Source organism: Leopardus geoffroyi, chromosome C2 (assembly GCF_018350155.1).
Source record: "Leopardus geoffroyi isolate Oge1 chromosome C2, O.geoffroyi_Oge1_pat1.0, whole genome shotgun sequence".
In the NCBI taxonomy this organism is placed as follows: Eukaryota; Metazoa; Chordata; class Mammalia; order Carnivora; family Felidae; genus Leopardus; species Leopardus geoffroyi.
The window spans coordinates 132,853,973-132,880,255 of NC_059333.1; the positions used below are offsets into that span (position 1 = coordinate 132,853,973).

Consider the following 26,283-nt stretch of genomic DNA (forward strand, 5'->3'; position numbering starts at 1 on the left):
TTTTCTGATACAAGACCCTCTCTCAGGGAACAGAGGAAGCCCGAGGAGGGAGACACAAAGAGAGGGCAGACAGTGAGCGAAAGCCAACGAGAGAACACGAGGAGGCAGCAGAGGAAGGCTCGTGGGAGATTATCTGGGTTCCCTGACTAATCCTGCAATTAACACGGCCAGACGATTCATCAATCAAGCCAAGATACTTTTGACAAGGAGGCGGAGCGCTATTAATAATTATGCTGGAACAACAGGCATAAACCAAGTCTGTCGGCCACACTGGGATGTTCGGTCTCTCCACACTTAAGGCTCTGTGGTGCTTCTCTCCCTTGGGTTCCAGGAAAGACTCCAACCTTGCAGAAATTCCTTTGACTCAAGCTGTTTTGAGCAGTTGTGGGACACAGCGTAAGGGATTCTAATCCCAGTTTGGGCACTGCGCAGCTCCGGACCCAGGGGCCGTCCCTATGCAGCCTTGGTGACAAGACCAAGTGCTGTTTCCTCTTCTCATAGCACCGCACTTGTCCTGGGTCTGAACTACCAAGAGGTTCCTTCTACCAAGAGGGGGGAAAAAGGAAAGTAAGAAAAGATGGTGGTCAATACGGTTTCCTGCTGCGAGTTCTTCTCTTCTGAGGTGAACAGAGATCTGAGAGCTTTCTTTAGGCCCGAGTAGAACCAAGTTCCTCCTACCCAGAAAGGCTCTGTTTTAAAGCTCTGATGGGACTGTAGAATGTTTCCATACATGCAGGTGAGCACCCAGTCACCTCTCCCAGGACATCACAGCCTGCCAGAGCGGTCTTGCCAGCAGACCATGCAGATTCCCCTGAAGCTCTGTCCAACGTAAAGATGCCACAGGCCCAGCCATTTGGAGGCTGAGTTAAGGCAGTTGACAGATCTGGGAATGAGAAGAAGCCTCTTCCTTTCAGCTATTTAGTTTAAAATAACTTCAGGGGCACCTGGGTGGCTTACTTGGTTAAGGGTCCAACTCTGGATTTCACCTCAGGTCATGATCTCAGAGTTTGTGGGTTGGAGGCCTGCATTGGGCTCTGTGCTGACAGCACAGAGCCTGCTTGGGATTCTCTCTCCCTCCCTCCCTCCTTCTCTCTCTTCTCTGCCCTTCCCCCGCTCTCTCTTGGTCTCGAAAATAAACAAACTTAAAAGATAAAATAAAATAAATTTCAGACTTGGAAAAAATGAGGGTAAGATGCAGACATGATGTCCCTTTACCCTGAAATACTTTACCCCATAGTTTCCAAAGCTGAGGACACTCTCTTACATAGCCAGAGTACAAGGAGGAGAATCTGAAAATCAACACAGATACCAAGCCAACTAACCTGGTCTAGGACTTCATTCAAATTGCCTCAACTGTCTCACTATTGTCTTTTATAGTAAAGGAACAAAATCTTTCAGGATCCAATCCAGGATCGCCAGCTTGTATTTAGTTGTCATATTTCTCTAGCCTTCTTTAATCTGGAACAGTTCTGCAGTCTTTTTTTGTCCTCCATGGCCTTGATAATTTTGAGTAATATGAGCCAGTTAAAAACGACTCACTTTCAATTCATCTTTTTTGTTGATGTGACGTGTGCATGAGCCACCAGAATGGAATTTAACCGATTACAAAAAAGTATGTTTCAACAGCCCAAGGTCCAAAGCACCACAAAGGAAAAAAACCCACAGCTCTTTAAATCTTGGGGTAGAAGGATCGGTCCTAGGAGGCCCTGGAGGAAAGACTAAAGTTGTACAACAACCCCCCCCAACCCCTCCCCCCCACCAATGACACACACACCCTTAGACTGATGGGTCCCAGTGCTTTTTCATTCATGGTCAAACATAGGTTTTTAAATCCACAGGATTCTTTGTGAAAAAGGAGAGAGATTTGCTGAAACCAGGGCATTTTCCTGAGTTCAGCCACAAGTGAACTATTTCCAAGTTTACACCAAAAGCCTTAACATATCTACTCAACCTCAAGACCCACTTTTTTTTTCAAAAATTCGCAAATCTTACATTTTGGATGCACTATCCCATTGATCCGCATGTTTGTCGGGGGTAACGTTTCAACCACCAACCGAGCTGGAATGCGATACAAGGTCCGTTTTGTACTGAACACGAGTTTTAGAATTAGGACAATATGGTGAATTCACATAACCTTGGAAAGCTCTTGAGGTCACGCAGCCTCTGTGGGAAGCACGATTCCATCCACCACAGCGTTCCAGGCAGGCTGGCTCTCCTGCCTCCTTTGGATAACCTCCCCGCTGCCCGCAGCTCCTCAGGATGGCAAGAAAGGAGGGCACAGGATGCAACAGCACCAGAGTCAAAACCCACTGCCATCGCTTTAGACATACAGAGGAATCCACCAGAACAAATGGCTAAAAACATTAAAGGTGGTTGTTCTGGGGAGCAGAACTGGGGGTGGGAAGGAAGGAGGCAGGGGACGTTCTCGGTAAAACTTCTCAGGGGCTTTTAACTGCGTGCATGTAGCGCTTCGGTAAAAAGAAAAATTTAAGCCTATTGCAGCAGAGATTGACCCAAGAGCTTTTGTATTTCCCTGTCGTTGAGACGGAGGGGGATTCATAATTCATTCAACATGTGGCTAGATTAAAGTCAAAACCTCAGGACTCTGCTGATCATTCAGATCAGATGCTCCCATTTCACAGACGCGGTGACTGAGGCCTCAGGAGGTACAGTTCCCCTCCCAAAGATGGTGTACCTGGTATCAGAGCAGAGGTTAGAAACCTGGTCCCCTAAGTCCTAGACCTCTTTCACCTGTAGTCCTGGTAGGAACCTCAGAACACTCATCCTCCACATCTGTAACATACATCCCCAAACTACTTAAGGGCATGGCCTTCAGCCTTAGACTCCTGAATTCAAATCTTGGCTCCCCCACCCGCTCGCTTGGCCACGTGACCTGGGAGAAGGGCTCAATCTTTCAGTCAGTGCCGCCAGTTGTCATCAATGTCCTCAAGAGCTGTTGTGAGACTCTTATGTGGATCCTGAGAAACTTAACAGGAACCCATGGGGGAGGGGGAGGAAAAAAAGAAAAAAAAAAAAAAAGAGGTTAGAGTGGGAGAGAGCCAAAGCATAAGAGACTGTTAAAAACTGAGAACAAACTGAGGGTTGATGGGGGGTGGGAGGGAGGAGAGGGTGGGTGATGGACATTGAAGAGGGCACCTTTTGGGATGAGCACTGGGTGTTGTATGGAAACCAATTTGACAATAAATTTCATATAATAAAAAAAAAAAAAAAAAAAAAGAGCTGTTGTGAGAACCGGATGAACCATACAAAGCACTTAGCACGATACTGAGCATATAATAAGCTTTCAATCAATAACGATTTTTTACGTAGGTGCCATCATTCAATAAATGACCAAAGGCAGAAAGAACCAACACTTGTTGAACGTTACACGCGAGGTACCGTGCCAGGCACTTCATAAACATCACCTTATTTAATCCTTACCAGCCCTGCAAGGCAGGTATCACCCTTCCCATTTTAGACACAAGAAAATCAAACCCAGAAAAGACCACACAGCTTATGAAGAGGCACAGGGAGAATTCAAATCCAGCCCTCCTGAACTGCAAAGCCTGTGCTTTCCACCATCACATGCTATGCTGTTTAAGCATCTATTTGCTCCACAGCAAGTTCTCCTACCCATTTTTGACCTTACGTTTTATAGCATTAAAGCGTGGCCTGCTTTAACAAGTTCCAGCTCGGGGAGTAGATCCAATTTCTAGCAAATGCATGCAATACCAAGGTTCTATTTCCCCACCGGAGATGCTGGCAAAACCAGGGGCAAGGAAAGAAAGCAGCATGTCAAGAGCTGCCCAAGAAGGTTTAGAGCCTTCCCCCTGAACCTGTAAAGTGCCTGCCTCAGTACTGCACTTTTGGCTTGAGGCTCCGTTAATTTTTTCTAATAGGCATTGAAGCCATGGCATAATTTTCTCTCGCACAAAATTTGTAAGACGTCGGCGAAGTGGCACAGAGTTCCCAAAAACAAGACCATTGCCAAAACAAGGTGCATTGCCAAAAACTGCACCCTTTTGCTTTTAGTGTTGCTGGTTTGTTTAAGGACCACTGAGAATGCTAACCAAAGTCCTCGCTCTGCTGGTTAACCATTAAAGCAACTCGAGGAGGCACTATGAAATGTGGCTGTTCATGAAATAAATGTAAATGGATGTCCTGCAGGCCTCAAAATGAGTCCCTGTGTATCACCGCCATGAGTGTGGCAGTTTTAAAATGTGGTTCAAAATTCCTTTTTTTTTTTTTTTTTTTTTTTAAAATGTTTATTTTTGAGAGAGAGAGAGTGTGTGCGAGCAGGGGAGGGGGAGAGAGGGAGGATGAATCTGAAGCAGGCTCCAAGCTGTCAGCACAGAACTCAACACAGGGCTCGAACTCCCAAACCATGAGATCGTGACCTGAGTCAAAGTCGGATGCTTCACTGACTGAGCTACTCAGGTGCCCCTAAAACGTGCTTCAAAATTCTTTGATACTCTCCCACCAAGGGATGGAGTCTGTGTCCCCTCCGCTTGTGGGTGAGCTCATGATTGCCTGCACCTAGAAATGTGACAGCTAGAAATGTGACAGAAGCGCTACATCGGGACTCCCAAGGCTTAGAGAGAGAAAAGGCCATGCTGCTTCCACCTGGTCATGTTGGATGCTCACCGTCAGGGGAGCCAAACACCATGAGGCAGTCAGAGTGCCTGAGACAACATGCAAGAAAGGTCAGATTCAGCAGTCTGGTGGACAACCCCGGCTGAGCTCTCTGCCAAGAGCCAGTGTCCCCAACCAGACACAGGAGTGGGCCTCCTCAGATGTCCCGTCCAGCCTTCAGAGGACCACAGCCCCAGCTGACATCGGACTGCAAATGCGTGAGACGCCTCCAGTGAGAGCCTTCTCCCAGCCTTCTCAGCCCCAGCTGAGCCTTCTCCAAATCCCTGACCCACGATCATGGGCAAAATAAAGCAGTTGTTCTAAGCAATGAAGTTTTGGGGAAATTTGTTAGGTAGAAATAGTAAGCAGAACAATGAAGGAGGACAACTCCCCATTATACTTTTCTTCCAATAAAGCCAAAAACCGGGGAAGAGAACTGTAGGCTTCAAGGCGATCAGAATGAAGCAGAACCCTTGCATGCTGGTGACAAAAGGGGAGCGTGGATGAAGACAACCAAACCCCATTCACCGTGCCTCGGCTGAGTCTAAGGTCACAATCAGACGAGTTTACATGAAGTGGGCCTGTCTGTGGTTCCAACAGCAGATGTTCCTCTCATGGTCTCCCTGTTGGCAGTTTCTGTCAGAGCAAACAATTATGTCTTAGATAACCCAGCAAAACACAGCAAGGGAAAAATCAGGCAAGGATAGGAAAAAAATTTTTTCCCATCTTCTTTTAAGGAAGTGAAAGAGGCAGATTCTAGGGGTGCCCTCAGTTGGTTAAGTACCTGATTCTTGATTGCAGCTCAGGTCGTGCGCTGACAGTTTGTGAGTTCGAGCCCCTCATCGGGTTCTGCACTGATAGCGCAGAGCGGGCATGGAACGAATTCCCTCTCTCCCTCTCTGCCCCTCCCTCACTTGTGAGAAAGGAAAGGAAAGAAAAAGGAGGGAGAAAGAGAAAGAGAGAGCAGATTCTTGCAAAGACGTGCTTTGCAAATTATCATGAGACCCTTGGTGAAGGTGTACCACATAAAAGCCATACAGCTGTTACTGCTGGAAACATCTAAGTGAGGACAGGCAAGATTAAGTAACCCTCAAAGAGGAGGGCTGGGCAAAGATAACTGGGATAACTGCCAAGGGATAAGGTTCAAGAGATGTTTAACTCATCCAGCCAAAACACACACACACACACACACACACACACACACACACACACACACACTCCACTACGTGAGAAATCCCTACAATAAACGCTCAGAAGGAAAAATAACAGCTCTATGTGAAAAGGCGACAGACAGTCCACAGTGACCACTGTTCTGCGGACTAGGTGACCTGAAGCTTCTATCAACCACTGGGTAAGCAGCAAATCCATCAACCCCCCTAGCCTGTCTTCTTTTGAAGTGGAGATACTCAGAGGCAGAGGGATGGCATCTTGGAAAACCCTAATGATACAGTCATGTCACTAGGGAAAAGTTCGTTTGTACCGTAACAAGGGCCTATGTTCCTATGATGGGTTCCGGCAGAGCGGCCAGCAAAGCTTATGTATTATCTCGCCGGTCTTTATAGCTTCAAAGGAAGACAGATCAGATTTTTTTTTAAGGCAACAGAGTCTGTTCCAACATTAGATAGCTATTTCTGTGTTCTAGCCAGCAGCCCATACTCACAGCATTTGCTAACGGGACTCCAGGGAGCGAGATTGAGAAAGACAGCCTCCAAGTGCCCGCAGTCCCCATCCACTTAAAATTCATATAATAACTCGAATTCACGTAATAACTAAGTTTCAATATCTAAACATTCTTAATACTTGAAATTTTTCCCACCATTGTATCTTGGTGATTTCTGTGTTTTACACTAAGTGTATAAATGAGGGTTTCTTGGCTACAGAGAATCCTAAAATGCCTATATGGCACTTTTCATCCCTCCATGAATTACCACAATGACAGTTTAACAATACAGTAATTCATCAACAAACCCACTAACATCAGAGTTTATCTACAATTAAGGCAGGGACTACCAATCTCAACATTTTTTCCCACCAGCCTTCATAGTTCCTAAAATTCCTTCCATAGAAATTCATTTCTTTGACTCATAAAGACATCTCTTTATAATTGAGCTTCATTCTCTACCCCCAACCCTTCCTTAGAAAAGTGATAGCATATGCTCATGGTAAATAATTCAGAAGATCCCAAGAAATAAAAACTAAAAATCACCAGCATTCCTAGCAACTAGCAACAACCACTAGTCACTTCTGTGGGTACATTTTTCTAGAGGCAGCCTTCTCAAACTATATGGCAATGGATCTTTGTTTTCCCTCAACCCACCAGGAATCAACACTTCCTTAGAATACAAACAAACTAGGAAAGTGGAATGCCATGTGACTGTCACAGCAATGTTAAACTGCATTTTTAACAAGTTTCCCAAGTCTTACCCTCAATTTCTGTATTTACCTCATCTTAAATGGTAACAAGCACTTCACGGTCTATGGGCCACACTAGACCTTTCTTCTTTCAGATGCACAGATTCTGTTACCGTGTGTGTATGTCATTTTACATACGGTCTACATATTGTTTTATTACCGAATTTTTTCCCACCGAATAGATCATGGTCACTTGTCTCTAACCACACGTGCCATCCTGTTTTACCGTGAAAGGCCACTCTTGAAACCCTTGCATCTTACACCTAAAACCAGCAGGATAGTGTTCATCAATTGTATTTCAATTAAAAACAAACGAACCCCTAGCATCTCCAAGTAGGGCAGAATCTTAAACTTTCACAAGCTAAGACCTCTCTACGTGAGGGACTTTGGGAAGGGGAAGGAGAGCACAGGTTGTGTTCTAGCAGTGTTGAAATTGTTCCCAGCCTAGGAACAGCCTGAGGACAAATGCAGTTCCGGAGTGGGCCCTAGAGAAAGGGGAGCCGCCTGTTTTGTAGGACACGATGCACGACCATGCCAAAGGGCCAGGGGTCCACAAGGACGTTCTATTCTAACCACAAGTTAACATCTATCCATTCCGACATTCATGGTACCTGTGTTCAGGTGCTGCTTAAAGTGCTGGGGCACAAAGATAGGAGGCCCAGCCTCTTCCCCCCCCCCCGCCCCCACCAGGGCCCAGGGTAGTGGGGGTGCCAGACAAGTAAATAACTGACGGGAAAACAGCCTGATGAATGTGCATGAGACAGGCACAGCTTAAGACAGGCTCCTGGGCCCGACTCCCAGAAATTCTGATTCCCTAGGTCTGTGTAGGGCCGAAAATTCTGCAACTCTAACAAAGTCCTACGTCAGCCTAAGGCAGCTGGTGCAAGGGCCACACCTGGATGGCGCTGCTCTAGAGCACTGGCTCACGACCAGGGGCCATTTTGCACCCCCAGGGCCATTCTCAAGTCTGGAGGATGCTCGGTTGGCCACAGAGCAATCAATCTAGAGTCAAGACACTTGAACTCTCGGTTTGTTATCAGCAAAATGGTGAGAATAAGGTCTATTGCATAATGTTGTTCTGACAACTCAGTGAGTTTACGTATACAAAGTGCTTAGAACAGGGTCTGGCACGCCCTAGACACTATTATCGTTAGCTGTCATGGTTACTGAAGGGCAGTCAGGAGACAAAAACAGGCAGGGAAGACGTCCCAGGATGGACCGCCCCTGCAAGGACAAGCCACATTACAGCCCACATCTGTCCCGCTTCATTAACAGCAGCGATAATATTTATTGACGGCTTCCCAGGCACCATCATTGGAATGGGGAAACTGAGGCTCAGAGACATTAACTAACTTGCCCAAAGCCGTGAAGGGGCAATCGTGTTATTCACCCACCCGAATAGCGACTGAGCACCACAAGTAGTACCAGACAGATCCCAGGAGGGGACGCACCCTAGCAAAGCAGGGCTCCCTCGGGGAAACTCATCCCCACACCCGAGTGGGCCAGCCACAGAGCAAAACCCTGGGGCTCCAGTGAGCAGAGTCCATCCCACCTGGACAAGCCCTCTCTCTGGCCCCCCGCCAGAGCCAGTCTCTGACAAAGAAATGCCATGGCGGGGCGCAGAGGAGGAGAACGGAGCCACGGCCAGAGCATGTGGCAGGCCTGGCTCCCACGGACAGCCCATCAGAGAGGTCTCTGCATCCGGCACCCGGGGGGCCTTGGTGCTGCCTGTCCCGCATGTGCGAGGCCTCTCCTTCACGCAGGCTGCGTGGCTGTCAAAGCACTCCCTCGTGTCCTCCCGGCCTCCCCGGCATTTGGGCAAGAATCACTCCCTCAATTCACAGACGAGGTGACTCAGTTTCCAATGAGCCAAGTGCCCCTAAACGTCACCAGACCTCAGATTCTGCCCGTGTCACCGGATACCAAGACCAGTCTTCCCTCAGCCCGCTACTTCCCCACGACTTTGGGTTTGGATTTTTTCCTGACCGTAAAGTAATACAAATTCAATGCGCATAACTAAAAATATATACATATAGAAAAGTATGAAGACCGTGAATATTGCTCATTTCTCATCAGAACGTGTATAATCTTTTCCAGGCATTTTTACGCCTATAAACATGGATTTTTAGAACAGGACCATACTGCGTGCTCTTCCGGAACCTGTCTCCATCCATACATCTTACCACGTTAATGACAAGCCGTGTCATCGTTTTAAGGCTTAGGCTATCAGCCAGTGCCTGTGCCTTGTATTCATTTTACAGATCCCCTATTGACAGTCATTTAGATTCAAAATTTTCCAACGTTTTTAAACGATGCTGCCATGAACGTTATTGGACCTATATCCTTGCCTAGTTATTCCCTAAGGATAAATTCTTACATGTGTGATGGCTGAGTCAAAAGTTACTGTCCCTTGACATCCCAGCAGCAGTGTGGGGGGTTCGTCACTGAAGCAGGAAGCCCTAAATCCTACCATTCTGATGGCCAAACTTCAAGCCAAACTTGTGGGGACAGCAGCAGCTCCAGCTCAAATCACCCAGAGGCACCTAGAAAAGTCCTCAAGTGTGTTTACCTTTACAACCGGCCACCTCACCCTTCCCAGCACGGCCCAAGCTGAGGTGATGTCTGGATGGTCAGCTCTCTTCCTTCTCCACTGCCAGGCCCCTGGGATATTAACTGACCCTCCCAGATAACTTGGGGGTCTCCAGGCCTCAACTCTGATGCCCCTCCATTCCAACAAAGCTGCCCCTGGCTCCCCAAAGGCCACACACATACCTGAGTAACTACATGCCTGAATCCAGGAAACCCAAGCTGGGAGAGGGCAGGGAGCCTGTGTGTGAGGTTGTGTTGAGTGCCCTACGCAGGACTCAACCTACGGGGAGGTGGGGGGAGGATGCCCAGTATTGTCACACAAATATATCCAGGCCAATGCCTACTGGAACCAGATCTCACCGAAGTACAGAAGTCCCAGCGTGGACCTTCTTCAAAGCACAACTAGAGTCTCACAGGGCTTTCCCCAGTACATATGTGCATTCACTCATATGTCTGTCTGTCTGTCTCTCTCTCTCTCTCTCTCTCTCTCTCACACACACACACACACACACACACACACCTTGAAGGAGAAAGTGCTCAGATGTGACAATACTGTCCTTTCAGAAAAGAACTTCTCTCTTGCCCTGACTTGTGCTAACAATTCATTAGAGAGAGGCCAGGCTGCTTCCAATTCACCTCTGCCTTTCCTCTCCCACCCTTGAGTTTCCAAGGACAAAACAGTTGGGTTTTTTGTTTTATTTTAAAGAGAAAGTGTTTGCTGGTTTCTGGGAGGGGGAAAAAGGCAGATTCTAGGTGCAGGCCTTATGCAAATTTGGGGAACACAGCTGGCCAGAATCAAATGCCTTTTCAAACCACCCCACCCAAGCAGTGAGAGAAAGAGTATGAGCATTTACAATTCACTGCCTTCACCTCCCTGGGGAAAGGGCAGGCTGAAAGGGCAGGCTGAAAAGTCAGCTTTTGATTACTTGGAGCCAGAAAAGCTGTCCATGGGCAACTAGCCCTGATGCTGTCCTTCCTCCTCCTCTCTGACCATTTCCCAGCCCTACAACAGCCCGCAAGCAGGGGAGATCATGAAAACCACACACATCACGGTAAAAAATAAATGACTGGCAAGGAATATCGCAAGTCTTGATTACAATGCTTTAGAAATCCTCTGTGCTGCATCTTGTTTTAACAAACACTTGAAAAAAGATACCTCTGAATAACATACACTGCAAAAGTACATCAGCACATTTACACACCGAACGACACATTTCTCTGACTCCTGCATCCACGGCTCACCCCGCCCCAAGGACACTGGGCACCCCCCACCCTTGCTGGTGGGTGCTCAGTAAGCCCAGCTTAGCACTGGCTGTTCCCTCTGGCTGGAATGCTCTTCCCCCACATGGCCGTGAGGTGCATTCTCTCCAGACGTGCTTTCAGGGAAGCCTTTCAAACCCACCACAGGTAACAATGCATCCTCCTGACTCCAAAATACCCACCCTGCGAGGCCCCTCCCTGCCTTATTTTTCTCCTCACGGCCTATCACCAGGAAACCTACTGTGTATTTTCAATGTTTAACTGGAATTCTCTGCCCATTCTCTCCGTTGCTCTCTCCCCTTTGCTGTTCTCAGCACACAGTAGGTGCTCAGTAAGTACTCAATGATTCAAGCTGACTCATCAACATGTCGGGGGAGGGAGGGGGAATACAGCTTCTTAATTTGAAATATCAGGCTTATATCCCAGGGCTTTCTGGTTAAAAGGTTACTCCGTCAACAGCCTGGAAGGACTGGCCCTCTTGATATAAATCAGAGTGCAAAGGGGATACAACATTGTTTAAACAATGTCAGAGGTAAACCGTGGTTGCAGGAAGAGGCAGATATCCAAGTGACGACATGGCGGGTGGCTGCCATCCAAAGGCCTTTTGGTACTCTCCGATTTCAACAACCAACACAAGAGACGGGATATGGAGGTGAATCCAGGCCCCGCACCTCACCTACGGCTGCCCAGAGACAACCGTGCCACATTCTGAGTGAAGGAGCACCTAACACAAACCTCATCACCAATCTGCTCCCACTGGAGTCCGAGTCAGGAGGGGTGCTGGGCGCTCCAGACCATAATTAAAAAGCAAAGGGAAAGGAAATGCAGAAGCCAAAGGCCCTCCCCTAGAGGCTCTGAAATTATGTGCAATCAATCCTCATTATTTGCAGATTCCATACTCATTAAAATTTCTAATTCCAAAATCAATAGTCGGAGCTCCTGCAGTCATTCATGGACATGCCCAGGGGCCGCACTCCCACGGTCCGTTTAGTGCCACACTTTTTGCCCTTTTGTGCTTTGTGTTGGGGAGTCAGCTGTTTTGTTTTGGTTTGGTTTTAAGTTTATTTATTTCGAGAGAGACAGAGCGCGCCTGTGCGCACGAGTGGAGGAGGGGCAGAGAGAGAGAGAGAGAGATAGAGGGAGAGAGAGATTCCCAAGGAGGCTCCACGCTGTCCCCCACGTGAAGCTCAGACTCACGATCAGGGAGATCATGACCTGACGCCGAAATCCAGAGTCAGACGCCCCCTAGGCAGCCAGCTGTCTCAAAGGCCCCCAAGCCCAGTGCGGACACGCTGGCTAGTGTGTCCAAGAAGGGCCCAAGAAGGCCGTGACGGGGCCTTAATGGAGAATGTCCGTGTGTTTAGGCAAGCTCTGTTCAGGCATGAGTCACAGCGCTGTTGCCTTTGAGCCCAACGTTAATGAATCAACAATGTGTACCAGACAGACTGTCTTTAAACAGCAACACACATAAAACAAGGTAACATATTGACTGGCTGACCAAAACTGTTGCGACCAGAGGCTCACGGGAGCGTAATACAGGGTTGGGTTCCTGTGGGTCTCTGGGCACAACACTTGGCACCACCCCCCCCCCCCCCGCCCCAACCCCACCAGGAGCAACGGTTCGGCATCCGCGCAAGCGAGTGATCACGGCGACTTTACAGAGAACTACCAGCACGAAGACGAGAACCAACCCCGTGTTAAAATGGCTGTTTCCTGCCCCACATCTTTGGGCACACTCCCCTCCTCCACCCCCACTGCTCACTCCAGCTGCTTCCCTTCACACAGGGACTCTCCCTCACCACAGGCTTCAGCTCAGGTGTCTTCCAGCGGCCCCTCCCCCAGGTCCCCTGCCACATCACTCTTTGACCGCGGTTACTACAATCAGCAATTATTATCTACCTCTCGGTTCCTCACCCTCAGCTAAAATTAAACTGCCCGAAGGCGAGTCTAGTTCACCCGGGTATATGCAGCGGCCAACAGAGCGCCCGCCCCGAGCCTGGTGCCCAGGGCTTGACCGAAGGAACACAGCCCCCCTCCCCCCACCCCCCCCCCCCACACACACACATACACATCCTCTTCCCTCCAGGCTCCGGCAACATGACAAGTGTCAGGGTGCCCGCACGGAGGGTGAAATCTCAGTGCTCCTTAGTGAGTGTGACAGGAAACATCTAGCAGCCCTGGGGCCACGTGTAGCTATTAAGCACACAAACACAGCACACACTGTGCTCTCAGCACCAATACAGCCCCCGTTGTGATGTGCTGTAAGTGGAAAACATGCGCGAGAATTTGGAGACTACAAAGCTACACGTAAAACATCTCTCTACTTGTTTTGATATTGACAGTGTACGATGTTGGGCATTCTGGGCTACACAACACAGAGCAAAATTCATTTCAGCCGTTTACTTTCCAATGTGGCCACTGGGGAAGTTTTAATGCTTTCCATGGCTTGCATGATACTTCGGTGAGTCCATCTTGCTTGTAACAACACCAAGAAAAGGTCAGCCAGCAACACAGGCCAGCTCTGACCACCTCTCTTCACTGCTGCCTAGTGATCTCCAGAGCGAGGCAGGAAACACCTGTCCTGCAGCTTCCTGTGACAGACAAATACTTAAGTGTATTCAGAAAGAGGATTGTGAAATCAGAGTGAAAAGTTTATCAGGTGAACTAATTTTATATTCAGAAGGTTAGCGCACCATATGGGGCTGTCTTGTTCATGACCCAAAAAAGTGGAGTACGGGCAGACAAATTTTGTCAAAGAAGGAAAGCAATCGTTTGCAAAAAAACAAAAAAAAACAAACAAACAAAAAAAAACAAGACTATTTCCAACTTGCCTACTCCTACTTGGAATGGAAGAACATGAGAGCTAGCAGGCATGTGGAAAATGACCAGCCTCTGCCACATCACAGAACCAGTAGGCCCAGTACCCCCACATCCTCATCTGGTGAGGAGGTAGACCCCCACCTTCCAGGACTGTGCTCTCCAGAAATTTCTACGATGATGGAACTGTTCTCTGCTCTGCCCAATATGGTGGCCACTAGGCTCCTGAGAGGTCGCTACGCTGACTGAATTTTTAATCTTGTATCATTTTTAAAAAAATTTTTTTAATGTTTTTATTTATTTCTGAGACAGAGAGAGACAGAGCATGAATGGGGGAGGGGCAGAGAGAGAGGGAGACACAGAATTGGAAGCAGGCTCCAGGCTCTGAGCCATCAGCCCAGAGCCCGACGCAGGGCTCGAACTCACGGACCGCGAGATGGTGACCTGAGCTGAAGTCGGACGCTTAACCGACTGAGCCACCCAGGCACCCCTAATCTTGTATCATTTTAATTAATTTAAAATTAAATAGCCACACACGGCCAGTGACTACCACACTGGACAGCACGGTTCTAGGCGGCCGTAACAGGAGGAGACACAGCTTGTGAAAACCCTTTGTAAACTCTACAGCCCTGCAGAAATGGTAGGGTTTTTGTCGTTGAATATTATTAGAAATGTGAGATTCTGAGAGATTTCAATTGCCCAAAGAGCCTCAACTCATCAGCAGTCAAAACATTTTAAATAAACATGCAGGTTTTACTTCACAAGGGGAGAGAAGGGCAGCCAGGGTTCATGGCTACATACAATCAGAATAGAGGGGTTGGCGATAACCCTTCAACACACAACTCAGAAAATAAGCTTTTCATCTTTTTTTTTTTTTTTTTTTTTTGCCACACCCAGATTTGGTGCCTCGGGGGCCTAGCCATGCAGCCAGAAGTCAAGACTGCCAGCGTATTCCCAGTAGATTATTCCTATCTCCCCCACCCTCATTCTTAGGGACCAGATGTTTCCTGCCCTTTCCGGTGACCTTCCCTGCTATTTCTCCTGCTACAGAAACGGTCCTCCCAATAGCTCCCTGCATCCCTTCAACTCTGACAGAATCATTCACAGGCTCTCAGATACATGCGGGGCTTGTTCAAATTTGCTGATGGATGGTAAAACCAACCACTCCTAAAAAGGGCTGGGGACTAATTGGTAGTTGTGAAGAATACTCATCTGTTTACACTCACGTTGGAAGATGCTCATGAAATTCAAATCAAGTTCTAGTCTCTCCCAAGATTCTTCCCAGCAGGAAAGCCCTTCCAGTCTAAACAGCTTTTCCTTACCATTAAGATAATTACATTCTACACGCAAGCAGACAATAAAGAAATGAGCAGGGAAATGGAAGGGGAGTGAATTTTTAGGACAGAAAGTCAAAAACGGCAGAAGTCTGAGGAAATATGCAATGTTTCCAAGTACAAACGTAAGGAACCCCCCGAAAATATTTAAGAGATTCTGTGAACTCATTCGTTCTTCTCTATGAAACAATGCAGCTAATTCTCCCCTCAATCCTTTCAAGCTTTTCCACAAGACACATGAACTTCAAGGCTCCACACAGCCCCTGGTTTTGGCCCCACGGAGCTCCCATGATGAAAAACATGTGAAATAGGATCCACATGTGTTCCACCCACACACTGGGCTCAGCAGCGTATTTTATTCTGTCAGACAGCGGGCTGTTGCTCAACTCCATGGAGGGGACGCCAGCAGTCATCCTCCAGCTATTAAAACAAAATCAAGCAGCCTCGTGTCAGCAGGACTGACACTACCTCACCAGGAACCAGGGACCCAGCCTTCTGTACCTCAAGTTCAGTCTCCCGTCTGTTGATGTCATCCGTGGATTGATTTAACTTCTCCAGTTCTCCCTAGTGAAGAGAAAAGGGGGGGGAAAGATTGAAACGATTTGTCTTTTGTTTCCAGTAGGACTGAGCTCATTCTCTGCAAAAGTACTCCAGCACAATATGTAGGAAGAGGGACCAGTCAATATTAATTCTCAAGGAAAATAGCTGAGCCTTGGCTGGAAAAGCAAATGAACGTCGGTATTTCTGAAATCTTTTTCTCAATGGTGTCCTTTCAAAACTGTCTTAAGGTCCTAGGAATTTTTTTCTTAGAAGGTCAAGTATTTATTCCAGGTACGTGCCTTCAGGTAAACCCACCTGTTACAAATGGCTTAAGAGTCAAATCAAAACAGTACCTTCTGCCTTACAGGAAAAACTATGCAGAAAAGACACAATAAAAGAAAATAAACAAGGCCAAGCCAAAACTCTAAACCCAGTGAAATGATGTAGATCAGGGGTAGAATTCTGGCATTAACTCCTTAGTGGTTATTTTTCTAGAGATGAAAATCTTTTCAAACAGCCAATTAAAGCCTCTTAGCTGTTTTTAACAAAACAAAAATAACTTTAATCCTGATCCTTAAAATAAATATTTCTAAAACTAACATTTTGTAAAAAGTACCCAGCACAACTTAACTCATTTTACTCTGCAGACAAAGGATCTTGTTAACAGAAATCCCGTATCAGGAAAACAAGAGTTAGCAGTCTAAACTAGTGATTTTAATTAATAGAATCCCTAACGAAAAGATTTTTCCACCTGATCTTTATCTTGCTAATCTGCCAAAACAATTCATTTAAATGGCAACAGCTGAGTTAAATGAGCTTTTAATTGATCTGTGCACTGAAAAACCAATTAGGGCTCCAGAAATTGCGGCGCATGGTTAAAAGCAATATATATATATTCAATGATTTATGAAAAGAGGCGAAAAACCAGTCTTGGAAAGGGATTTGCCGTGCTTTTTGCCTAGAGGGTGAGGAGGTTAAGCTGTCACTCCTAGATCTTGGCTTGGAAATTGTTTTTTAATCATCTCCCTCAGAAATGGAGGCACAGAGAGCCAGGCCAATCCCCTCGCCTTCTCCCCGCGTCAGCTTTGCGCATCAGTTGTCCCCGATTTCTGTTCACACCCCGACCCCGTAACAAGGAAAAGCTGGGTTTTCAACCATTCGCAGCCAAGCGGAGGTCTGAGCCTGTGGTGACAATAAGCCCTTTGCTAACAATGCATCAGAGGAGGCGGAAGATGGCTCAGGCCGGGCACCTCCGCCAGGTGAGGACTCGCAACCCGGCCACGGTGCCAGCCCACGCTGCAGGGGCGGACAACGCCCACGGTGCCCAGGCCCACGCGGGCCGGGCGACCCCTCTGCCCCCAGCCCCGAGGCCGCGCGACGACCGCAGCTAGCCTGGCCGGCGGGGGCCGGGGGGTGGGGGAGGACCCCAACACCCGCAGGGTGCCCCCGCCCCCTTTTTCCCTTTGTTGCACATCCGCCCGAACCGCTGGGCAGGCTGCGGCGACCCCCAGGTCCGGCGGGGGTCTGCGGGGGATCCCCGCGATACAGTCAGGCCGCATCCACGCGGGCACTGCTGCCTCCCCACGAACCCGGTAAAACTGGGAATTCAGACCCTCTCTTCTCGCCCCCGGGGCTACGTAGCCACCATTCCCCCGGACCGCAGGCACCGGGGGCTGCGAGGCCAGCGCCAAGTGTAGATGCCCACCACCGCGGCGCCCCCCGCGCGCCCTACCTGGATCCGGGGGTCCACCTCTTCTTCCTCCTCCAGCCCCTGTTCCATCCCCTCTTCCTCCTCCTCCTCCAAGTCCCGGGCGGACGGCGGGAGCTCTGCCGGCTCCTCGGAGCGGCTCCGCTTCAGCGCCGCGTCCATGCGGGCAGCCGGAACGCCGACCGCGCGGCGGACTTCGGAGCGTCCGGAGGGGCGGCGGTCGCCGCAGGCTCGGCCAGAGCCGACTCGCCCCAGTCCCGGCACGGTCCCGAGGCGCCGCGGCCGACACCAGGGAGGCGCCGCTCGCCGATGCGGATCCCGCCGGCCCGGGCTGAGCGGAGGAAATGGGCGCGGCCGCCCCCTTTCTGCCGAGGCCGTCAGCGCAGCGGCGCCCGCTCCGCCCTCGCCCCGGCGGGCCGCCCTCGGCGCTGTGACTGTTCCGCCGCCGGTCCCAGCCGCCCAGGTCTCCGTCACAAAAACCCCAGCTCCCTGAAAACCTTCAGGGTGGTGGCACAGGAGAGCCTTCCCCCTTCTGTCAACTTCGCGGGCGGGTTTATCACAAAGTACGCAACGTTGGCCGCCTGCTTTCGGGGTAGCTCCATACAGCCAAGGCAAACTGACTGTATGGAAGGAAAGTTTGGGGTATTTCCACGGCCTGAAGTCACCTTGGGAAGCTTGTGACCCTGGACCAGTTTCAAGACGCACTGAAATCCCCGTATGCCTCCAAAGCACCTTTCTCCCCTTGGGTGAACCTTGGGAATTGTATTTGAAGGGTTCCCCCAGAAACGGAAATGAAACATACGCTCACATAGACACAGAAGTACAGAGGGAAGCTAGGTGCACGCGCGTTCATGGGTTCCTTGTCCAAAGGCTCTGTGGCCCCCGCTGTGCGGAGCTCCATACCCAAACACCTGTGCTCTCATAGTTGTGGGATTGGCCTACCTGAATAGCCACCAAGCACGGAAAATCCAGCGATGATCATGGATGTGGTTGGTTGGGTACAGCCTTCTCCAGGTGGCAACAGGTGTAACCTCCTGTTAATGGGCACACTCTGGCCAAGGATTTAGGAACAAGTAGGGAGCATGAGCTCCCCTGGCAAACTCAACATCGTGAGGCGGAAGAAGGAAGGGACGTTTCTGTGCTTTTATGAAATGTCAGGACCACTATGATGTCAAGGGAGCGCAAGTTCAGATGGCCTTAGCAAAGCAGACAAGGACATTGCCACTGGCCACTGCTAATGTCTCCGTCACTACAAAAATGCACAATTTGTACACGTTCTACACGGGCTTGTGGCCCATTAGCTCTGTGACTTTGGAGGGCACGCTTGCTTGAGAACAAAGCTTATTGAGAGCCTCTCTTTAAAGCCACCTTTGGGGGAGCCTGGGTGGCTCACTCGGTTGAGCCTCCGACTTCAGCTCGGGTCATGATCTCATGGTCTGTGAGCTCAAGCCCTGTGTCCGGCTCTGTGCTGACAGCTCAGAGCCTGGAGCCTGCTTCGGGTTCTGTGTCTCCCTCTCTCTCTGCCCCTCCCCCGCTCTCTCTCTCTCTCTCTCTCTCTGTCAAAAATAAACATTAAAAAAAAATTTTTTTTAAGCCACCTTTGGAAAACCTGCTTATGATGGCTTCATCAGAAGCTACATTGGGGGTTACTCCTTGGGCAAGGCACTAGCCTGCACACAATGCTGGCACTGTGGTCTACTGTGAAAGGAGATTGGTTCCGTCTCCTGGAGGTAATGCAGGTGTATGCCCAAGGTTTGGCTCTGAGACGGTCACATCTGTTCATTGTTCTTAAAAATCAGTAGAGCGGCAACAATTCTTTGAGTGAAGTCCTGAAACCCCTTGCTAAAAACCGTTGCTTTTGATTTTCCAGTGACGGATGAAGGCAGGGACAAGATGGCCGTTAAGGCTCACTTTGGGACACAAGAACCACCAATGCTTCCCCGGTGGCTTGGAATTGAGCTGTAACTGAGCAGGTCTATCCTGTGAATAAAATGAGACACAGAGGTTGAAAACAAGAAAAGTGGGATCAATCCTGACTCTTAAATGCTTCTCGGTTGCTGGAAACCCAGACTTCCCGTTCCGAACAGCAACCTCCAAAATACATTCCTATTTAAGCTTCGATCTGACAGCAATAGTGATTCAAAACGGCACCACAGACGTGGGGAAACTACTGCAGAACATTTTTTGTTGTACGTTTAGGAGGCCTGCGCCAGTCATAGCATGAATCCCAGTAGCGTTCTGAAGTTAAAATGAGGAAAATCAATCACAGCACGACTATATATTTATTGGTACGTAAGTGCATAGGAAATGAAGCAGGGAATGAACCGAGGGTGACAAGCTGTGGAGGTCCTCTTTGAGCCAAGATCAGAGAGAAACAAGCAAGTGAACCCTGCGTGCCTTCGCGGAGAGAGCGCTCCAGCCACGGAAGCTGCGTGTGCAGAACCCCCTGGGTGAAACTCTGCCTCAGGTGCTAGAGAGCCAGGGACACAGAATCTGAGACGAGGAGGTGGGTAGACCAAGGAAGGCCATGACATGGCAAGAAGCTTGGATTGTACTGAGCAATATGTAGTCACTCTGGTTAAAGCGTGGGGACTAGACCGGGGACACAAGGAGGTGAGTTAGGCTGCTGGTCTAGCGGTGGCAGGGGAGAGACGCCCCCGCTGGTTGCTTCCCTTTTCAGTGGAATTGCCAACACAATCAGCAGCTGAGGATAAGGGTGAGCTTGGAACAACGCTGGAGGCTGGCGGAGAGACCCTGAAACCGCTGTCCAGGAGAGCTGGAAAGTGGGTTGACTAGCGGGTTATATTATCATTTCCAGGCTGTACTGAGGACCCACCCGTGGTTTAGGATGCTCAGTGAGACCAGTCAGCAAGGAGGAGTGGTTTTTCCCACTCAAGCTCAGCTTCCAGACACAGGTGGAAAGTAGTGGGAACACCAGATTTAACCAGGGTTGAGCTTATTTAACCAAGTTCTTACAATGGTGGGGGCGGGGGCGGGAAAGAAGCATCAGGGGGTTGAGGGCGACTGCAGGTGTAACAACTTTAATGATGGCCTCCGGACTCAAAACTGGATCAAATAGGGAACACAGGCATGAGGGGGTGAGGGAGAGATCATGAAAATACCAGGGAGTGATGATGAAGCCCTGAATCAAGGGCTAGAAAGAGGGAGTGAATTTGAGACCGTGTGGAAGTTGGTGGCTAATAACACCCAGAGGGAGGCGAGTTCAAGATGATTCCAGAGTTTCTGGTTTGGAGTGATTGGATGACACCATTAATTAGGACCTATGTACCTATGCTACCGGGGATCACCGGTTTTTTTTTTTTTTAGAACATACTGATTTGAAAAGAAAACCCCTGAAATCTCAAGTCTCTGTTGTGTTTGGAAATTAGGATCCAGGTTATCTGAGGGTTGAACGGAACCCGCCTGAAGTTCTTTCTCATAACCTCGATATACCTCCCTGCCTTAGCAAGCGTGTTACAGTTCGTCTGATCTTCGAGGATTATGCAGGTTGTGTTTCTGACAGCTGCTGCCCTCCAGGAAGCGGAGGCCCGGGGGAAACCTTTTCTTTTTGAGACGCTCACAGATGGTTATGGGAACAAGAATTCTATCTGAACTGGGTCCAAATGCCAGCCCGTACCATTTGTGAACTGACTTTGGACAAGTCGTTTATTCTCCCTGAACCTCAGTATCCCCACCTGTAAGATAAGGATAACAACACTGGTGTCTCCCTGTCAGACGTCACGAAGATTAGATGAAATGGTATTTACAGAATCATAGGCATATGACAAAACTTTAATTCATGGTGATTCTCGTGTCTCTGTTCTCTTCCTCTGCCCCATGCCTTAAGCCTAAGGGAATCAGTTATTTTACACAAGAGATTTGTTTTAATGTTTTTTAAAGTGCAATTTGCAAGCTAAAGTGGTCAGCAACATTCACTGTTGGAACATGTACATGATAAAATCATAGTGTCTTCCTATCTGGGGAGACACAGCCCCCACAAAAATTGTGCAACCGTATGAGTCCCTCAGTGTGAAGTTAAGGCACTTTCTGTCAAATTTTTTTTAATGTTTATTTTTGAGACAGAGCATGAGCGAGGGAGGGGCAGAGAGAGAGGGAGACACAGAAGCTGAAACAGGCTGCAGGCGCTGAGCTGTCAGCACAGAACCTGATGTGGGGCTCGAACCCACGAATCGCAAGATCATGACCTGAGCTGAAGTCAGACGCTCAACCGACTGAGCCACCCAGATGCCCCTTTCTGTCAAATTTCAATGCTATTTAATGAAGATTCCCTGCAACGCCAATTTTTTTTTTCTTTAATGCTTTGCACTTGCTTCTTAACCCCTATAAGGTGGGGAGGGGGCGGGGGATTGAAAACTTCTCTTTGGAACTAGGGGCACCTGGGTGGCAAAATCGGTTGGGCATCTGACTCTTAATTTTAGCTCAGGTCGTGATCCCGGGTTGTGGGATCGAGTCCTGCATCCCACATGCATCCCACATCCCTCCATGCCCAGCATGGAGCCTGCTTAGGATTCTCTCTCTCCCTCTCACTCTCCCTACCCCCACCCCCGAATGCTTTGCAACTTCTTCTTAACCCCTATAGAATAGAGAATCGCTCTTCTGAACTAAAAAGAAATGAATCTCCAGGGTGCCTAGGTGGCTCAGTCGGTTAAGCATCTGACTCTTGGTTTTGGCTCGGATCATGGTCTCATGGTTTCATGGGTTAGAGCCCCACATCGGGCTCTGTGCTGGCAGAGCACGCTCTCTCTCTCTCTCTCTCTCTCTCTCCCTGCCCCACTCATACCATGTCTCTCTCAAAATAAATTAAAAAAAAAAAAAATGAATCTGCATTCACACCCCATTCTGGTAGCAGTGACTGAAGAAACTGACAATCAGCATCTTCTCTGGGCCAACCTGTAATCTTTACATGGTGCCTTTGGCCAAGGATTGCAAACTGGGAGCTACTGGCTGGATCAGGTCCTAGGGCATGTGTGGTCTGGCTGACACAGTGCTTTAAATATTTGAGCCCACAGTTAAAACACAAGCAATACAAATGAAAACTCAGACTTCTCTACTTGGCAAGAGTCTGAAGGGGACATGAGGAGCGGGTGACTTTTTAAAAAGGGCAACCTCGGAGTCAAACCTCAGAGTCCTATTGACAGACTGGCTCCTACCAGCAGGCTGCACACAGGTGAAACCCCACTTTCCCCCAGCACCCAGGCGGGAAGCTGGTTCCCTCTGCTTTTCTCCCACTCTCTCTTCTCTCCCCACGGACCCCAAAGGATCATGGCACGGGGCAAGATGAAAGAAAATTTTAAAGTAGACTTCCAAACCCTTCAGCACCACTTTTTGGCCCCAGTTGACTGGTTGTCAGAACTCAAGGAGCTACGGAAGCCAGTTCTTGGAAACGTATCAGGGCTTCCGCAGTAACAAGGCATTTGTTTAATTCCACGATTCAGTGACATCAGTCGGTTGCCAAATTGTCTTGCACTGTGGCCACTCCCCTCTAATGAGAACCTTTATTTGTGTCCTGAATCGAATTACACTCAAGCCTCTGGGCCCAGATGAATCACAGGCCAGAGTACTTACAGAACCCAGGAAGAGACTTTCAATGTTTATCTGTGATCTTAGGGGACCTGCAGATATTTAAAATGGTGCCGGGGTTCCTAGGTGGCTCAGGTCATGATCTTGCGGTCCGTGAGTTCAAGCCCCACGTCGGGCTCTGTGCTAGCAGCTCAGATCCTGGAGCCTGATTCTGATTCTGCGTCTCCCTGTCTCTCTGCCCCTCCCCCACTTGCACTCTTGTCTCTCTCAAAAATAAATAAGCATTTAAAAAAAAATGTAAATAAATAAATTAAATGGTGCTGGAATCTTGGAGACAGAAAAGGTGTTCCATTAAAAAGAAGGAAGAAGGTTCCATACCCTGGGAACTAGTAAGCAGAGCAGATTGTAGGCATGATTCTAGAATGGACTTTCAAGGGGAAAAGGCATTCGTGTGTCACTGGAAGAAAAATGATTGATCACTGTGACCCAGCTTGGGTTACCCAAGAACAAATCATGTCAGCCTTGCCCTCATTTACTTATTCCACAAGTTTATGAGTCTATGCGACGAAGGAAACATGCAAGACAGAAGATCTTCATTGTTCAAAGATAATTGATACAGGAAAAGGCCACTTAAATAAACCTACTTATAAAGGAAACCAAAATTTCATATTAAATCATGAAAAAGGTTTTTATTGAGACACTACCCTGCAAAATGAAACTTAAAATTATGAAATAAGGGTTTTTTTTTTCTATTTTAAAAACCATTTAGTTTATAGATATTTACTGAACATCTATTAGGTGATGGTCTCTGACAATGAAGATACAGCAGTGAACAAACTAGACAAAATCCCTGCCTTCATTGGGGTTTATAGTGTAAGGGAAGATAGAGAAAATGTTTTAAATACATAAATAAGCAAAATAGTTGCAGTTAACAATGACAGTGCTATGTCGAAAAACGTCAGATAACCAAATAAAGAAGGCTGGGGGTGGGGGGGCTGCCTTGGAAGGGAGGTAGAGAAGGCCTCTGGGGACACGATATTCTAGCTGAGATTTGATGACAAGAAGGTGTCAGGCAGGAAACAGTAAAGAATGTCCAGACAATGGGGGACCCTGAGGAGGGAGCCCACTGGACAGCTGATGCAGTGGCTGGAGACTGAGGAGGACGGGGGTGTTGAAATTGACATGCCAGGCATGGGCACAAATCAGATGATGTGAGGCCAGGGAGGCCATGGGAAGGAGTTTGGATTTTATTGTAAATGTGATGAGAAGCCATTGGAGGGAGTTAAGTTGTGGAATGATGCAATACAATCTATATGTTTAAAGGCTGGCTGTGGCTGCCATGTGCAAATGGGATGGCCGTGAAGGCAAGGGCAGGAGCAGGAACACCAGTTATGGGCCTGCCTTGGGGGTCCCCAGTGAGAGGTGGCCACTCGGCTAGGTCATGGTGGGGAGGCGGCGTGGAGTCCATTCAGGACATATTGGGGAAGGTAGGCCCAACCGCACTTGCTACTACATTAGATGTGGGAGTAGGCAGGTCAGAAGCTTCAGGAATGACTCTTGAGATTTTGCCTTGAGAAGACGCTGAAGGACACTGTCATTTACTGAGCAAGGCAGGGAGGACTTGAGGAGCAGGTCTGAAGTCAAAGGTGTGTTTCTAAACATGTAAGTCTGAGAAGATATAACCCCTCAAGTGGAGATGTTGAGTGGACAGTAGGATATACATCTCAAGGCCAGCCAGCTGCAAGCAGATGATATTTAAAGCCCAGGGACTGTATGGGTCACTTAGGAAAGGGAGGACCCTGAAGGGAACAGGCCCAGGATGAGGCTCTGGGTACACCGACATTTTAGAGGTTGGGCCTTACAGGAGGGCCCAGGTGAGGGTCCCACCACCAGCTCGTTCTTAGAAGAGCCAGTACCACAAAAACCATCAGTCAACTGTTGAGGATTATTTCTCTTTTGGCGTAGATTATATAACGTGAAATTCTTCAATTAAGATTTGACTTTCACAGCACAGGGACAGTATAACCTGACAGAAATATCTGAGGTGCTTGTTAATTGCCCCAGGTGTCTCTCGTACCTCTGATGTTTGAATCACTCTCACTTCTTTTTGGTCCTCACCCATTGTCTCTGATCTAACAGTGCCATGTCCTCATATGTCAATGGCTTTGCAAACGACCAGGGCAGTTCCCAAAACTGCTTTCCTATTCTTGAAATCCTGCTTATCTTGCAAGACTGATGGTTTGCAATTGTTATGGTATTTGCATTGTATCCACATTATGTTGTTAAGGTCTGACCACGGGAGAGTAATGGTGGGCGAAGACTTTGACCCAATAGGAAAGGGCAGAAGCTTGGCATTAAAAGGAAGGGAAGTGCTGTGTGGTCAGTTTTTTAGTGATTAATTCTGTATAATGGTGATGGTAGTTGCCTACAGTGGAGCCCACAGGCTGTTCAATGACTCTCTTCTCCATTTCTTTAAGCACTTGGCTCAACAGCATTTTCCTACCTATCATTGGCAGGTACAGCTTTGTTGACTAAGTGAGCAGCAGGGATATGCCATTTTCAGGCCTGTCCCATGACAATGTCCCATGTGTGCTTCTTTAGGCTCTCTCTTCTGTGGCTGGAAGCAGATGACAGTGAAGCCTGGAGAATGGCAGATCCAGGAGGCCGAGAGAACCTAGATCCCCAAGAGGCTGCATGGAGAAGAATGCTCCCACCAACCTGAGCGCTCTGAATTGTTATCTAAGCTACAGATAAAATGCCATTGTGTTTAGCCATTTAACCCTCAGGTCTGTTGGTCATTGTGGGTAGCCTATCCTAAATAGCACCCTGCTCCACCTAACTTCAAGAAGAGGGTAATGAATACCCGGTAATGAGGAGCCCCTTACACATTTCAGCCACACCCTTAGCTGGTATCCTGCAAGTTCCTATGGAGAAGCCGAGAAACACGGGTGGTTGTTAGCCCACGTCAGAGAAGCAGTGACTGACCAGACAACCCAGCCTGAAGGCTAATGAGTCACTGTCCAAACATACACATTCCTTTGGGCCTGATTCTTGGCTCTGTCCTTTTCAACATCCATAGTAATGAATCAAATGAATACAGAGAAGGCACGCTTCTCAAATTTGCATAAAACACAGTACTGGAAGGGGTACACTGGAGTGCACAATCATGACCTTGGCACTAAATTTTCATTATGTTGTTGTATCATGACAACCACAGAGAAAATAATTGACGAAGACTTCGACCCAATGGGCAGGGGCAGAAGCTTGGCATTTAAAGGAAGGGTCAGCAAGTCAAATAGAACATAGTGAAATTCACTGAGGCTAAATATACGGTCCTGAATTTAGCTTGAAACACACTAGAACAAGATAGAGAAGACATGGCTTAAGACATCACATTTTTACAAAAGATTTAGATGTTTTAGACTGCATTACCAAAAGTATTGTATCTAG

At 48.3% G+C, this 26,283-nt stretch overlaps 1 protein-coding gene and 1 long non-coding RNA gene across 2 annotated transcripts in view; one reads left to right on the forward strand and one right to left on the reverse strand.

Annotated features, from left to right (window-relative positions):
* SH3BP5 (SH3 domain binding protein 5) overlaps positions 1 to 17,824 on the reverse strand; it is a 77,219-nt gene extending 59,395 nt beyond the window's left edge. Inside the window, exons 1-2 of the mRNA XM_045503678.1 lie at positions 17,317 to 17,824; positions 15,546 to 15,608 (exon numbers count right to left, since the gene is read on the reverse strand). Coding sequence (XP_045359634.1) covers positions 15,546 to 15,608; positions 17,317 to 17,454 — 201 coding nt within the window. The 5' untranslated portion in view covers positions 17,455 to 17,824. The remainder of the gene's footprint in view (positions 1 to 15,545; positions 15,609 to 17,316) is intronic.
* Positions 5,851 to 25,612, forward strand: LOC123611584. The gene is made up of 2 exons (XR_006718742.1): positions 5,851 to 5,983; positions 25,435 to 25,612. It is a non-coding gene; the product is annotated as an uncharacterized LOC123611584 (long non-coding RNA).
* The last annotated feature ends 671 nt before the right edge of the window (positions 25,613 to 26,283 follow it).